General features: G+C 39.4%; 1 protein-coding gene across 2 annotated transcripts in view; it reads left to right on the forward strand.

Moving 5' to 3' along the window:
* The window catches only part of LOC134863777 (glypican-6-like), a 120,398-nt gene that overhangs the window by 82,754 nt on the left and 20,534 nt on the right, over positions 1 to 17,110 (forward strand). Inside the window, exons 5-7 of one of the 2 annotated variants that reach the window (XM_063882471.1) lie at positions 4,398 to 4,528; positions 6,459 to 6,602; positions 11,547 to 11,576. In XM_063882471.1, coding sequence (XP_063738541.1) covers positions 4,398 to 4,528; positions 6,459 to 6,602; positions 11,547 to 11,576 — 305 coding nt within the window. The remainder of the gene's footprint in view (positions 1 to 4,397; positions 4,529 to 6,458; positions 6,603 to 11,546; positions 11,577 to 17,110) is intronic. The other variant, XM_063882472.1, reaches the window with a different exon arrangement.

The following is a 17,110-nucleotide window of genomic DNA, read 5'->3' on the forward strand; positions in this document are numbered from 1 at the left end:
CCCAAAGTCAAATTGTGAATCAAACCCTTTTTGAAATAGAAAATTCTGATACTAATCTCCCTTTGGAATTAACCGTCAAAAGGTCATAAATCGTCTGCATGGAAGTAATGGTAAACCTACATTTAAAGAGGCAAAAACATGATGTTTAATTTTCGTCGCATTTTATTTGATCTGATCACAGAGATTAGGGAATCTTAAAATGTTCTCCATAAATATAAACATGAGGCGGGGCAGTATAGATGGTTCGTCCTTTCTTTGACCTCCTAATGACTTATGGTTAGATCGGATTGTTTTATAAAATGCTGTTCATCAACAGCTCATCATAGTTCTTAAATGTTACCTTATGTGACAAAATTGTAAAAGTTATTTAACCATCTAGAAGTAACAATTTCTCAAAGCAATTCATATGGCTGAGTCATGCTCCCAGTCCATCAAACATTCATTAAGCTATATGAAAAATAGCTTGTCAGAACTCAGCTGAAGATATCATTTAGGTTTTTGAGTCTTTTATAGAATGAATAACAGAGTAGCTACCAATATCCCCTCTGCTCTCTCTCTCTCTCTCTCTCTCTCTCTCTCTCTCTCTCTCTCTCTCTCTCTCTCTCTCTCTCTCTCTCTCTCTCTCTCTACTGTGTTCCACTGAGGCTTTTTTTCTGCAGTAGTATTAGAGCCGTACTCTGCTAAACATAGGCAGCTGAAGACTTCACAGGACTCGGGTTGGCCCCCCGCAGTGACCTCCAGCCAGCTTCTGATGGAAATCTAACCAAGCATCACACCCAATTTGGGACTTTGGAGTAAACAAACAGGAGTGCTCTTCAAAGGTAGAGCCACCAGCAGACAGAGGAGTGGGGTCTCTCTGTTCAGCTCTATTCGCTCAGTACCCCCTAAAAGCATGGGCTTGCATTAGAAAAACTTGAAAAAACAAGTTTGTCCAAATGTTTTGTCCTTCATTCTCAGATGGTATAGCAGTCTGCGAGATTATCTTCCTTAAATGTTGAACTGGTGTTTCTTGGATAGTCGTTTCAGTCTTAAAATGTCAGTTGTTGTTTTTCGATGGTTGTATGAAAGTCTTTGTATTTTCTTGCATTATATGGGTTTTGTTTATATACCTGTGGAATAAAGTAAAGATATCTTGCCTTGTATAATATAAAATTAAGAACATATTTCGCCTCAAAGAAGATAAACATCTGTCTTTTATTAATCAGTATATCACTTTTTTCACAAAATTAGATTGGCCAATTACTGCAATGGCAATCATAGAGATACATTAGATCAGCAACAAGTCATGTATTAACAATACATCATAGCACACAATGATAATTTACCATAAGTAATCAAACAGGCACTTTAATGTAAGGAGTATATCGCAAGATCAGTAAATACAATTGTACATTTTGTTCTCTATTGATATTTATATCCGGTTTGTATTTATCTTTGTTGATCATGCTACAAATTACATTTTTCATCCTGTGAGAATATCATGCAAGTCTATTTTAATGCTATATTATTTTTCTTCCCCTCGCCAATAGTTCAGTCTTTAACATGTGAATCATTTGATCTGAGAGTCGAATGACCACCAGAATCGAATCATCTTGTCCTAAGTATCTATCCACAAGATTTAAGCCACATGTTTGGTGAACTTTCTACTAGTATTCTCTTTATGGATTTGTGTTTACTTCTCATGCACTTAAATACAACCAATTTGTGTTTAAATCATTGAATCCAGCTCCTTTTTGATGAGGTTTGGTTGCATTGGATTGTTGCACTGCTCTGCTTGGCTGAGACAGGGCTCCTGATTTTATTACAACTTAATTCAATTATAATTGGCAATACCGGTTGAATATTAAATGTTATGCTTTTTATTCACCTCTGTTTAAACAAGCTAGTGCTCTCTCCTCTATCCTCACCTGTCCTCTAAATCACTTGGCTCAGTCAAGCGGGTGAGCTTAATATCCTGCCCAATAGCCACTGAGAGGAGGCAGACTTTATGTTCCTTAGGTCTCATGACAGCCACTCTGAAATGCTGGCCGGAGGGCAGGAGCTCAAACTCATTCTGCTGCGGCTGGTCAGGGCAGTCTCGAGAGGTATTGGCTTTCCTCAGTGCTGTCTGTTACACTGTAATTGTGAGAGCTATACCCGACTCATCCCATTGATCTCATTTGTGAATTTAACAAGTCTCCTAAGCTTTTCTTACTGAACAAGTTTAAGGTTTAATACCAGGTTATGATACACAATGTTAAACGTTCCTAAGTAAAGCTAAAGTCTTGTTAATCAATGACTGCAGTAAGAAGTGTTCAGCTTTAACACTGAAGATAAGGCTTTATGTTCCATCGCCTACCAACAGTCATTTATTTTTAGTAGTACAAAAGTCTTCTTTAAATGAAAAGTCCTATATATCTTCACAGCTCACTAATGATGTTTTGAAACTAACTTGTGAACTATGCTGAAACATCAACAATGGCAAGCCAAATTAAAACAGTTAAAGCAATATAGTCACAGCTAAGTTAGATGTTAGCAAGGGTTTTCTCCTGATTATCATATTAACATTAATCTGTTTAATTTACCATTTTTCCCCCCCATTGTGGCTCCATTGGGGATTGAACCCCAGACCTTCTGTGTGTATAGCAGACCATTGCACGTGTTTCTTATTTATGTAATATTTAATAAATAGTCCCTCTATACGCACTCTTTAACACACAAAAGAATGCTTCAGTGCCCTAGAATCAAACCTTTGCTTTTTCTTTTACAGTGTAAAAAATGCATGATTTACCCTGGAGTGATGATCCTGTTACATTGGCTTGTTTTGTTTCATCTCACATGAATCATCCCACTGAATACATTTTTAAAAAACTAATAAAAGGACAGGACACAAATTAATGAAATTAATAAACAAATAATTCATTTAAAAAGGAAAGCAAATCAGATTTTTTTTGTATTTAATATAACTGGTCTTATGTCCACAGAAGCGATTTTGCACAGTTTTATTTATTGGCAGTTTTTATGGGATGTGGTCACTTTGCCAATGGTTTGACCCTTTGCTTAGATGGTCGGACATGGCCCCCTCAGCCCATGGAGCTGCTCAGAGTCCAATGAGCACTCTGCATCAACGTTTAGTTACGATCACCTATGATGCCATTGTACTAATGCTGAAGTGGACGAGGAACTGTGTTTCTGCTGCCGTTTTGTAGGGAACAGCTCCCGTAGGTGTGACTATACTTTCAGTTATTGATCCACATCCCTGCAAATGTCAGTGCACAGAGATGAAGTCTTATTGATACCGCAGTTCTCTGCCCTCACCACTTAACCACTGACTAAACCTCAAACAAGACTTGCTGGACTTTTAATTACTTTTTTTGAGAGATAGAGTTAAATGTGAATATCAAACACATTCTGTTCACCGCTGATACCTCCCCATCTAACACGATCAATAGAGCCATTCCTCTGTATTGATGTTAATATCACAAAGTTTAATGAAAAATGTAAAGTGGCAGTTTGGTGGGTTATCTGTTTTTAGGTATTGATTCATGCCCAGACTCATTAAGACTAATGAGGTTATGGTCTCTGTAATTACTTTTAATTGTTTGTTTTGACTATTTTTATAAAACCAGAGAATATTGTTTTGTTTGTATTTTTTTCCAAAGAATTGATTAGATGCAAAGTGAGGAGTCAGGGTTTTGACAAAAAAGCATGGAATCAATACAACTCTGTATGTACCTGAGGAAATTACATGCGTCAGATGATCTGAGTGATGCATTTTGGTGAAGCAAAGTAATTGCATGCTTTTGGTGTCTTATTGAATTCACATTTGACACAAAGAACTAAGTCAAGCACTGAGTGTCTGAGATGTAAAGTAATTAAAAAGTAATTAGAGTACAAGAATGATACATAGGCATGGATTTATATCTCATTGATATGCTTTCACAATTTAGAATTACAAATGCAAATTGATGAATACATCAGAAGTGTTGTGGCTCTCTGTCAAACTGCAGTGATTAGCATGTTTGCAAGTCAATGATTTGTTTTTATGAATAAGCTATTTGTAAGCTTAGCACATTTAAATTTAATTTATACTTCATGTCGCACATCCTTTGACAAACACCACGGTTGCTCGAGAGATCTCTTACTTAGTGCGTGTTAGAGTGTTTAGATAAAAGTCTTGCAGGTTCCTTTTGTGTTTGTGATTGTTGACTATCAACACATTTGGAGGAGGAAAATGTCTTTGGGGCAATGTCCTAAACTTATAATGAAGCAAAGAACCCTGAGGGTTTGCACTGAGTATTGTAATTGCTCAGACATGATGTAAACATATTGACGTGTGCGTAAACAGAATTTGTTAAATATCTGTGTGTGAGTGTTTGATCTCTCTCTGAGCTGACATGTGTCCTCTGTTATGACAGATGCCATGTTACTTGTGGCAGACAGACTGAAGGGACCCTTCCACATTGAATCTGTTATAGAGCCGATCGACATCAACATCTCTGATGCCATCATGACCATGCAGGAGAACAGCATGCAAGTGTCAGCCAAGGTACCGTCTTCTCAATCAGCTCTGGTCGTAATGATATGATGCAAGTTGTTTTTAAACATTATAGAGCACAACATAGTTATACAGACTGAACATCTGGTAGTGTTTCCTTTCATACAACTTCATCACATTCTTGTCAAATGATAACGCTGCGTGCATAATAAACTATACATTTCTTAAGCTGTAAACTGACATTTCAGTTTATTTTCACTGAAAAATGTATTATAGTACATGTACATTTATCATATGCTGATCACACAGATGGCATATTTTCAAATGTTCTTGTAGACTTTGATTTGATTAATTAGGCAGCACCTACAGTAAGACAATTCAAGAACTACTGGTAATGTTGGTCAATTTCGTGTTTTATTAATGATTCACTTAAATAAATGTTGTGTAATGAAATACCGTATTGTCAAATACTGTATGTAACATGTTAACACAGTATATGGGCATGCCTTTCATTGACTGTAACACAGTATACAAAGTTTTATGCTACTAATTTATAAAAGCTCAGATTTTGAAAGAGTAAATACAAAACATCAGTGATTTTTTTATGAACATAATAAGACTTAATGATAATAAAGATTGTTCATTAAAGTATCTTATCATAAAATGGTTGTGCTGCAAATATAAAGGTGAGTCTAGGAGATTTTTGAAAAGAGAGAAGAGCAACAAATTACCTCTTAATTCTAATTTGATTTTATTTTGCTGATCCATCTTTGGAAGTTTTGAATTTCCAGCTGCTCATTCAGATTAATAATCACAGAAATGAGAGTAATTGTCTTTCTCGTCAAATGGTCTTTTTTTTTGTTCAACTTGATATTCAGACCCTTTGGTAAAGTCTGGCCTATCTTTCTGCCAGAGTAACAAAGGTCATTGTGAATTAAATGTCACATTCTTTTCCATATCAAAAGGGCTGCAATTTACAACTTTACCCATTGTCTATGCACTTGATGCTCCATCCCTGCACGGTTGTGCTTGGCTGACAGATTGCTCTGAGATTACAATCTTTCCCCCACGGTCGTATTTTGACCATAAGTACAGTACTTTCATTCCTGCTGCGCAGACCTGTTGAAAATCGGTTTGCTTGCGTGATGTACAAGATAGTGGAATTGTAATCATGGTGAAGAATTGATAAATATTAAAGAAAAGACAGCCTCTTGTCCTGACAGCAATGCAGCACATTAGAGTGCTCCATCACATACAGACCAGAGAGGAATGCTAATGAGCTGAGTGCTTTGGAGGTGAGCTGTTTGGGCCGTCAGAGCCTGTAGAGACCAAGCCATTTGAAAACAATCTATATCTATTCTCAGAGTGGACCTCTATTAACCACAAGAACGTAAATTTGTCATAGTAACAGAATGACATTGTCAAATTTAACATACAATTATCAACTATTTTTTAATGTATTTATGTGATTCATTGGTGTGGACTAAAACGATTTTGACCTAGAAATCAAGTAAAAATTACAAGATTCCGTGGGAGTGTTTTTTTCTTTTTTTGCCACCAATATGACACTTCCTGTGAAAGGAGACTGGGCACTGATAGACAGCATTGGTTCCAGGCTCGCTCTACAAAGTTTTTTTATTTCAAATCCCAGACCAGACTGTGACCAAATTGACAGAAGCTTTAAAGGGAAAAATGTTGGTTGTGTAAGCAACCTAGAACTGATGTGCGGTCAGAATAGATGTACAGTCTAGCAGAGATAAACTTAACCCTGGTTCAGTGTAAAGCTCATGCTGATAACCTCGTTTTAACTTATCGGTACCGCAATGAACTTCCATCTTATAATAGTGAAAAAATATTGTTTAAATGTTGCAAAAGCTGTGTGATTACCTCATAATAATTTGCATGCTAAACTCAAGTCTACTCTGTATCCTCTTTCACATTTGCCTTGGATCTCCCTCTGTTCCTTCCATGTTCATTTCAGGTTTTCCAAGCTTGTGGTGAGCCAAAACCATCAGGAGTTGGCAGATCTACACGTGGAATCTCAGATGTTTTCAGTGGACGATTCAAACCCTTCACCCCTGAAGAGAGGCCAACCACAGCAGCCAGAACAAGCCTGGAAAGACTGGTACGTACAGAATCGTAAATTGCTATCAGAAACTGTATTTAAAAAATGATAAATTGTTAAATAAAATAAAACAAATAACTTACAATATAGGCCATTTTAGTATGCCTTTTAACTGTAAAATAAAAAAAATAAAAAAATATTCACTATTAACCAAGCGTATTAAAAAATATCCATTTAGCAATGTGCAAGGTCCCGTAATCTGTAAAGCAGAAAATAATCTAGTCAGATCATTTTATATGAGTAAACCTGGAGTAAATTAATACTTCCATAAAATAAAACTCTTACTGTTGGGCTTTCTCTCTGAGGCCTAATCAGGTCTGAATCACTCATGACGTTTTTTTTAATTAGTCTATATTGTACGGGAAAATTAAGGCTGAACACTGTTCGTTTCTCACTTTGCGTTAACCATTTTCAGAGGTGTACATAATTGTGTTGAGAATTGTCTAAATACAAAAGTCAAAATGCCCTTGAAGAGTCAAAGAGATGTGTGTAGAACCCAGGTTTTATGCTTCTTCCACCAAGTTTAAATCATTTTCCTTTCTTACACCCCCAGTTCCAGAGGTTGTAGAGATAACATGCTGGGTGATTACTTACTTACATGCTTCAAATTACCTAATGTACTTCCAGATAAAAAAATGTGAATGTTTGTTATCCCAGAATTTGCAGGGTTCAAAGGTTCAAAGTTTCAAAGGTTTTATTGGTCATATGCACAGCATATACAACGTATATGTTGACAATGAAAATCTTATACCCCAGGCTCCTCCAACAACGCAACATACATGGTGCAAATAAAATAAATAAAATAGTGCAAAAAGAGAGAAGAATATTTACAATAACAACAATGTAGATGTAAAGATGTGATATATTTACATACGTAGAATACATTGAAAGTATTTAAATACACTGTACGGTAATTTAAATACTTTACACTGTTGAATGAGGAGGTATGGGCAGATGCATATATTACGTATAAACAGATGTACTGTATATGGCAGATATGTATACTATATATGTGTACTATAAACAGATATGTATGGCAGATGTGTATAATATATATATATATATGTACTATAAACAGATGTGAGTAGACATTCACAGAGCTCAGGAGTTCAGCAGTCTTATAGCCTGTGGTATAAAACCGTCCCTGAGTCTGGTAGTCTTGGTCCGGATGCTGTAGTACCATGTGCCAGACGGCAGCAGACAGAACAGATTGTTGCTGGGGTGATGGGGGTCCTTTAATATCCTACCGGCCTTCTTCCTACATCGCTGGGTGTAGAGGTCCTCCATGGATGGCAGCTCCGTCCTGGTGATGTGCTGAGCAGTTTTCACCACCCTCTGTAGAGTCTTACGGTTGAGGGCAGTGCAACTGTCATACCAGGCGGTGATGCAGCCAGTCAGGATACTCTCGATGGTGCACCTTTAGAAGTTACAGAGTATCCTGGAGTCCATGTTGAACTTCCGCAGCCTGCGGAGGAAGAAGAGCCGCTGTCGAGCCGTCTTGGATATGACCCTGGTGTGATTTGTCCATGTAAGGTCCTCACTGATGTTTACCCCGAGGAACCTGAAGCTGCTGACTCTCTCCACAGGAGTCCCGTCGATGGTGATGGGTGTATGTGCCTCTCTCTGCCTCTTCCTGTAGTCCACAATCAGCTCCTTTGTTTTGCTGACGTTGAGGTGGAGGTTGTTGTCCTGGCACCAAGATGTCAGGGCTCTGACCTCCTCTCTGTACGCCGTCTCTTCGCCGTCTGTGATCAGGCCAATGACGGTTGTGTCGTCAGCAAACTTGATGATGGTGTTGGAGCTGTGTGTGGCCACGCAGTCGTGCGTGAACAGGGAGTAGAGGAGAGGGCTGAGCACACAACCCTGAGGGGCTCCGGTGTTGAGGGTCAAGGTGGAGGATGTGATGTTCTCCATCCGCACTGCCTGGGTTCTGCCCGTCAGGAAGCTCAGGATCCAGTCACAGAGTGCACTGTTGAGCCCAAGGTCCCTTAGCTTAATGATGAGCTTGGAGGGCACAATCGTGTTGAATGCTGAACTGTAGTCAATGAACAGCATTCTCACATAAGTGTTCCTCCGGTCCAGGTGGGAGAGGGCAGTGTGGAGGGTGAGGGAGATGGCATCATCCGTGGACCTGTTTGCTCTGTAGGCAAACTTCAGGGGGTCCAGTGAGTCAGGGAGGGAGGAGGTGATAAAAGGTTTGACTAACCGCTCAAAGCACTTCATGATGATGGAGGTGAGTGCAACTGGTGGGTAGTCATTGAGGCAGATGGGTTTTGTCTTTTTGGGGACAGGGACAATGATGGACTCTTTAAAACATGTGGGGACTACAGACTGGAGCAGTGACCTATTGAAAATGTATGTGAACACATCTGCCAGCTGAACTGCACACACCTTGAGAGCATGGCCAGGGATGCCATCCGGTCCAGGAGCCCTGTGTGTGTTGATCCTTTTCAGAGATCTACACACATCTGCACTGGTTAAAACCAGTGAGCAGGGATCCTGGGCCTTCTGTGCCTCCACAGCAGGGGGCCTCTCAAAGCGTGCTTAAAATGTGTTCAGTTCATCTGGGAGAGATACAGACACTTCCTCAGCACCACCCGTTGTCCTTTTGTAGTCTGTTATTGTTTTTAGTCCAGACCACATGCTTCTGGCGTTGGAGCCCTTGTAGTTAGACTCCACCTTGTCCCTGTATTGTCTTTTCGCACTGCTAATAGCTCTCCGGAGTGCATACCTGGAATTCCTGTACTTATCCAAATCACCGCTGCTGTGCGCGATGGTCCGTGCTTTAAGTTTAGCTCGGACCTCGCCGTTTATCCAGGGCTTCTCATTTGGGAACGTCCGTACAGTAATCCGCGGCACAACGTCATCAATGCGTTTGCCGATGTAGCAAATGACCGCGTCAGTGTGTATGTTTATATCGTCCTCCTCAAACACACACCACTCCGTGATGCCAAAGCAGTGGCGGAGAGTAGAGTCAGACAGCTCGGACCAACGCTGCACTGTCCTCGTTACAGGTCGGCCCCTCTTCAGTCTCTGCCGGTAAACGGGGAGCAGAAGAAGAGATATGTGGTCCGACTTGCCGAAGGTGGGGCGGGGAGGGCTTTATATCCATGCCTGAAAGGAGTGTAAACATGGTCCAGTGTATTTCCACCGTGCTTGGGGCAGCTGACGTGCTGGTTGTATTTCGGCAGGACTTTCTTTATGTTGGCTCCGTTAAAATCCCCAGCCACAATAAATGCGGCCTCTGGCCGAGAAGTCTCTGTCCTGTCGATAATCCAATACAGCTCCTCCAGCGCTGTGTTGTTGTCTGCGCGCGGCGGAACATACACTGCTGTTAGAGCAACAGATATGAACTCCCTCGGTCAGATAAAAAGGCCGGCATCCGATCATGATGTGCTCTAGGCTGGGAGAACAGTCAGAAGAAATTATCTCCACATCTGAGCACCACTTGTTGTTAATCATGAAGCACACCTCCCTTGCTTTTCCATTAGTTTATTGTCCGGTCCTGGCGATGAATGGAGAATCCGTGTGGAGCAATGGCGGCGTCCGGTATCGAGGGGTCGAGCCAAGTCTCCGTGAAAACTAAAACATTACAGGTCTTAATGTCCCGTTGAAATGCCATCCTGCTACGGAGTTCATCCAGCTTATTATCCAGGGATTGGACATTTGCCAGAAGTAAACTCGGTAGAGGAGGCCTGTTTTCACGCTTCCTCAGTCTGACCAGGACCCCAGCCCGGGATCCTCGCCGTCTTTTGCTCCTGCGCTCCACAGGTAGAGCTCCAGCAGGTAAACACAGAGACTCTCCGTTGTTTGCAGGTCGTGGTGGGTTATTGCTGGCCACCAGCGACCTGATGTGTAAAAGTTGTTCTCTCTCATATTGGATGATAGGGCTCGCTTGGGCGGTTTGCATGTTGCAAAAAAGTGAAAGGGCTGAAACAGATTGCCACCAAACCTTAGTATGAAGACAAATCCTAAAATAATATTTGAGGCTATAAAAAGATGTGTTTCACCTCCCCATGAAACTGAAACACAATGAGGAGTAGGCTGTCTGTGCGAAGCTGCAGTACAAAGCAACACAGTGTCCCTCAATTTGACAAGGTGTTAACTCAGTGTTAACCCGCTCCTCAAAACTCTGATCTCTGTAGCCTACAAGTTTCTCATGTTCCCTATTGCTACAGAATGTATGCTGTTTGATGTCTCAAGGTGCTAGCATTGATATAGTGAAGTAGCAACATGTCAGCCTATGGGTTGGATATTCTTTAACCATATTTGAACATAACCAATTTGTCCTTTGACCAATCCATTCATTGTTATGTAATCCTCTCTTCAATTGGCAAATATAGCTATAAAGTCATACATTGTCCTTTTAAATAAAATGTCCAGTTGATAATCTGCTGTTTGCATCAAAAAAAGTGCAATAGAACAAGATTAATAAAAAGGTGAAAGCATCTTACATCATTAGTGATAAGAAAAAAGTCTTCAAACAAAGGTGAGTTACTAGATCACACACTCTTACTCTGTGTCTGAATTTCCTTGTGTAAATGTATGCATATGTGATATATCTGTAAGCGTATAAGTGATTATGTACATTATGTTTTGCTAAACTACGCTGATTGCATTGAATGAAACTATTGTAATTACACTCATTCCCATTATGACACTGCTGTTTGTATGCAGGTCTTAATCTTTGCATTGATCAGCTGTGGCAGCAGATTTTAAAACTGATTACACAGAAATAAATTGATGTGGATGAAAAAGTTTGAGGTACTAAATCTCATAGTCAGATGAGGCTGGTGGATATAATCTATCAGCAGGATCATTGATCATTAAATGTTTTGCTTCACTAACTAATAGACATTCTTTTGCTGCTATTCTCTCTCAGTCTCACAATTTCTCCGTTGTCCAATTAAATCTCTTTCTTCTTCATTTCTCTGCTGCTGCCAGAGGGTTGTTTGGAGGACAATGCAACACAGTGTAAGCCTTCATTCCTCCTCTTGCTTTCACCAAGTCATATGTCTTGTGGTTTTTCAATCAACTTGCCCATAAAGCTCCGCTTCTTTACATTATTCAGAGTTGGTATTGATTGCTTTTTTGTGAAATGTCTGGCTGTTTATTTCTTTTGGTTGGATGTTGTGGGGTGTTGTTTAATATAAAACTGAGCTATGCTGTTGAGGTCAATTTTTATAATCACTCTTATCTTATTTTGTTAAATAATTAAGATTTTGCAGCATGGTGGTAAGTTGCTTAGGACTCTTTTTGCCTCACATTGATGAGGTTGTAAGTTTAAATCTGCTAATGTTTCACAAGTTTAAATTGAGTCTTTTCTCTTTCATTTTAATTCAGCTTTCTCACACTATTCAAAAACATGCAGCTCATGTTGATTGGAGACTTTGGAAATATGGCTGCGCTCGGCATATATTGCTGTCTTAGCGCAGTCATTACCTAGTGAGGAATCCTGAAGGTTTCTAAGCTTTTTAGTGCGTGTGCATGCAGGGACAAGCTTGAACTCTGGCTGTGATGTAAAAGGTTTTGCCTATTTTGTGCATGGATGTTTGTTAATAGATTATCAATATAAATAAGGATGATTTGGAGGATTGTGTTGAATATATGAAGCACTATTACAAAGGTAATTTGCAGTAGTCTGTTGATCAACCAAACAGTGTGCTCATATTCTTGCACATGAAGTCACAGGGCACAATTCCTGTGTACATTTACAATCTGCATGTTATTACAGGAACTGGGATCAACTTGTGCACACACTCTGTGAGTGACAAAACCGTCAAATTGTGCAGTCAGTTGTGCGATTGTTCTGAAATCAGCTGGTTTTAAAACAAATATTGAATGGCTTCAATAAATTAAAGAGGTTTAGTAAATTTGACTGTATTAACGTTAAGCACAAAGCTTCTATGGATGATTCATTTCTCCTATTTATTCATGTGTTTTTCTCTCAAACTCCTTTGCAGCATGTTTTTCTCAGTGTTCCGGGTATTTGTGCTGATGTATCTCTAACGGCTGTCATTTGCATCTCAAATCAGAAGGGAATTAGATAAAGGTGCTAACATCCCATCTAATCATCTTCCTTTTCCAACTCATTGCTACACAATTTAAAGCTGATGGCTCTGTTTGTAGAGAGTCCTATTTCTGACAAGTGTGAAAGTTTTCTTTGCTTCATGGAAACAAATAGTAGTACAGGTTTAAACAATGAACTGAAATGTGCTGTAATTTATGTTTGGCTTGGGGTGTTTTGCTTTGCCTTGTTATTCTTAATTTAAGTGGGATTACTGAGCTATACCCCCATACAAGAGAATGGCAATTAATTGAATGGTACTGTTTAATGTTTATTAATGGTATGTCCCTACAGTGTTTATAGATAAATCTGTCTTTCTGTGGTGCCGATTTATCACTGGGACTGAATGACCTTCTCCCTTTAATCTTAGAGTAGGTGAAAGCTGTTTAACTCTCCCTCTATATAGCACTGAAGATTCAGTTGTTGTTTTGTGATACAGTAGTTAAATGCATATAGTTATGTGCTGCACTGACTTAAAAAAAAACATTCAAAAGGCTGTCATATGTCCCTATCAGCTTCAAACGCAATGCTAAATCTAAAATAACTAAAACACAGCTGCTCTTCTATTATACAGTTTTGTTGCATGGCTCAGGTTTTGGTTCATTTGTAGCCATGCTTGTGGCACGGCTAGCATGGTTAGCTTGTCAGTTGGTTGCCGGTTCACCTCTTTAGTCCAAGCAAAAATGGATTACTTGAATCGTATACATTTCCATGAAATTTCATATGGGCTTTCATCATCCCCGTTGCATAATTCTAACATGACTTTAGTGTTCCTCTTTGGTTTATGACTAAAGTACATGCAAAACTTAAAAATGACCCTTACCCATATAGCAGTTGTATTATGTGTTTAGTTCCAATTAGCAATTGTTGACATGATACCACGGTAAAGTTTGATGATGGACCTTGTTTATGTTATATGTGTTATGTATTGGCTTGTTTACTTACGTTAGCATTTAGCTTAAAGCACTGCTTTTCCATGTACAGCCTCACAGGTGCTAGCATTCTTCGCCGTAGTTTTGTGACCACTCCTACTCATCCCTCTGTTCATCACAGACTTTGTTTACGTTGAAGGTAAAGGAATAAGATCAGTATAGTATCGGAGCAGGTCCTCCACCATGTATTCTACAGTCATTTCTATTCTGAAGGTGTTGAGAAAAGCTCCGTATCTTGGATGAACATCAGCATTTAGATTCTTCATTTATTTTTCCAATGATAAGCAGATGTCTGATGGCGCAAATTACTTTGTTCTATGTCAGCTTAAACCATCATTGCTGACAGAGCATTACTGTCAATTTCTCCTTTACACAAATGCTTGCAAAAAAAGATTGATGGATTTCCTAAGGGGAAATTCGCTATTGATTTATCTGACCGATTTATAAATATTTTCAGCCTCTCTAATGGGTTGTTTGTTGTTGAGCACTGTTGGAAAGGGGATGCATTGGGAAAAAAAGTAAATCAGTCATTAGCAGTGTCCAGGCTTTTCTCCACGCTCCATTAAACATTGTTTTAGCGGAGTGCCAGGGCCAGGAAACAATCTGGCAAAGACCATTTTTCTCAAGAAGTGTAAAATAAATGATCAGACTTTTATTTCTTTTATCAATCACAGTAATCCAGTGCCGATGGATACCACCTATGTAAACTTAGTTATTGTAACCACACTACACTCAGAGGACTTGAGGGTGTTATGGAGATTAAGGGAAACACACAGAGGATAAACTGAGCTGAATATCCCTCAGCTTCTGAATAAGAGTAGAAATCTCTATTCCCACATGAAATTTTCTTCCTGCCAGAGCAATCAGTCATTTAGAAGTCACTCCGCCTAGTGCATTGCAGACAACTGCCAATTATGAACAATGGTATCAGGCCTACATTTAGTAAATGGACCAAGTTACAGCACTAATGAATTGTTGACATGTACTGCAGGTCTGTTCTCTACTTCTTCCATAGCTGCAATTTCTGTACAGATCAGCACGCAATAAAAGACCCAAGTTTTAGAACCAGTTAATCTTACTGGCATGCAAATTTAGTATGCTGAGCTAATGTTTTAGCAGCAGTAACAACCACGGTGTGTGAACGCTTGTAGGGTTTCTAAACTCAATATTATTGTGTGGTGTCAAAGATCTTGGAGAAAATGAGTAATATAAATTGTGGGGCCAAAATAAAGTACATCTTAAAAAGAATGGCTATGAATGTTGAACAATGGAAGATTGACACTCAACACTTGGTTTTCCACTTCATTTCTTTGTACTTAGACTGTGATCATTAGATCAACATGGTTATAGGGGTAGGCGAGACAGATCTGAACATAACAGGCTTGAGTGAAAGCCAGAGATTGATGTTGTGCACCAGCTTCAATGACAAAACTACACTGTACTTTACTTATAGGATAAAGGTTTCCGTCTGAGTAGGAATTTATGCTGTACAAACTTTGTAAGTACAATGTTCTAATGAAGAAATGACTGTTCAGTGTTAATTCAATTTTAATGTGAGTTGAGGAACCATCAACGATCATTCCAACACTTTCTTGGGCTATTTAAAACATTCATTAAATAGCTATTAATAGTGAGTTCAAAATAATAGGAGAGTGGGATGCCTCAGTTTTCCCCTCCATGGCTAAATTGAGGGCGATGAATTTATCTGTCCAGAGGTGATCTTGTCCGTCAGGTGCGATGGAAATCTGACAGAGACTGATGTATAATCAGACATGCTCACTCAACAGAGACCTGTCGGAATTAGGATTAATGTATGTAGACAGACACAACAGATCAATGAGGCCACCTTCTAACCCTCGGTGTTAAAAACAGCTTCATCACTCTTTATCCATCACTACATCCCGCACCGCTTCTCTTCCCCATTGTTAATTTAGGAAAGTTTGATCTTTTACACATTTTACTCTTTTCATCACACAGTCTTTTTAAGTACTTTTTACGCTTTTTAACTAACGCATATAGAAGTAAAATGTACTTCACGGTTATTGGGGATTCCGATGCTTCATTCTCTAAACATGTAACATAGTGCAAATGCTTGTAAGGAGTATCAACTCGCACTACTCCGAGTCAGTCTTTTTCTGCTGAGAAGAATAAAGAGGGCAAGACATGTATTGCGATGACACAGCTGCTTTGAAGATATTCACAGTATGGTTTGTGCTGGAGAGTATGACTTATGCTGTTTAATTCTGGTTATGTTTTGTTGTTTGGTTGTTTCATCTACCTTCGCCTGGTTTCTTAGCAAGTCTTTTGTGGCTCACCACTTCAGGGACCTTTACAAATCTAACATTACAAGTGAGATGAATGATTTTATACAGTCGACATCAACAGCGTTTGAAAAGTTCTGACTGACATAGCACAAAGACAGATATCAGATTCCCAGTCTCACTCGTTGAGACGTAATGAGCAGCAATGGAAGTGGTTTCACATGATCGTCTAATTAATATATGTGGACATTCAATTTTGAAAATCTAGCTGAGGAAACCCCGCCTGTAGTTGTGAGGTATGTATCTCCCTTATGCAAGAGTTTCCCAAAATCCCTGCTATATAGATGCAATATAAAAATGGAACAGGTTATTTTATCTGTTGAGTGTTTGCAGGCCTTTTCAGGTTGCACTTGAATTACAAGTAGAGGACTGTTCTGATTGTGTGTTTCCAAATGAATTTAAAGGTGAATAATAATCCTGACAACCAAGAGAGAGGCGCTCTCTAAAATACACTTTTGTAAAAATGTTACACATAACGCATCTTTCCCTTGTATTTTTTAATACATTTTTATATAATTAACATCCCGCTGCATATAAATACCACAAGCAGGGTCAGTAAGCATTAGTATGCTGTGCACCGCTGTATTATTTTCACTGTGCTGGCCTGGAGAAAAATCTGATTTTTAAACCAATCACTAGACCCCGTCATGTAGCACAGAAGGAAAGTTTTATGTAGAATTCGACAGAATCGTATAATTTTTTTTGCCATTATTCAGAGATGGAGCCTTCAAAGAAATTCAGACCCCGCAGGTACCAGGCTTTCCCCACTCAACAAGGACACAGCCTTGTAACCGCAAGTTTCAGTATAAATATGAATCATCTCCCATCATAGGCTAAATTTAGGCCCAGACTTGTCCACTGAACCTGGCTGCTTCACCCTCTGAGCAGGTTGTCAGTGGACGCTGCCAGAAAGCCCTGGCATGTTTACTGAAATCTGCCTCAGCTCCTGCCTCACTACTCATCACAAGGCTGTTTAGCCCACCACTGATTCCCAGGACATAGGGTGGTTAGCACGCCTCCCTAAAGGTAGAAGGTTTACCTTGCTTCAACACAGCAGAGCCTTTAGAGCTTAACTCATCCTTGTGGGTTGGCAGGCGAGCTGAAATAAACCACAGTGTGTCCTAGGAAATCCTATTAAGTGCATTACTCAAAGCACTGAATCACAAAATGCAGGGCTATTGTGTTTGA

Source organism: Eleginops maclovinus, chromosome 4 (genome assembly GCF_036324505.1).
Source record: "Eleginops maclovinus isolate JMC-PN-2008 ecotype Puerto Natales chromosome 4, JC_Emac_rtc_rv5, whole genome shotgun sequence".
Taxonomy (NCBI): Eukaryota; Metazoa; Chordata; class Actinopteri; order Perciformes; family Eleginopidae; genus Eleginops; species Eleginops maclovinus.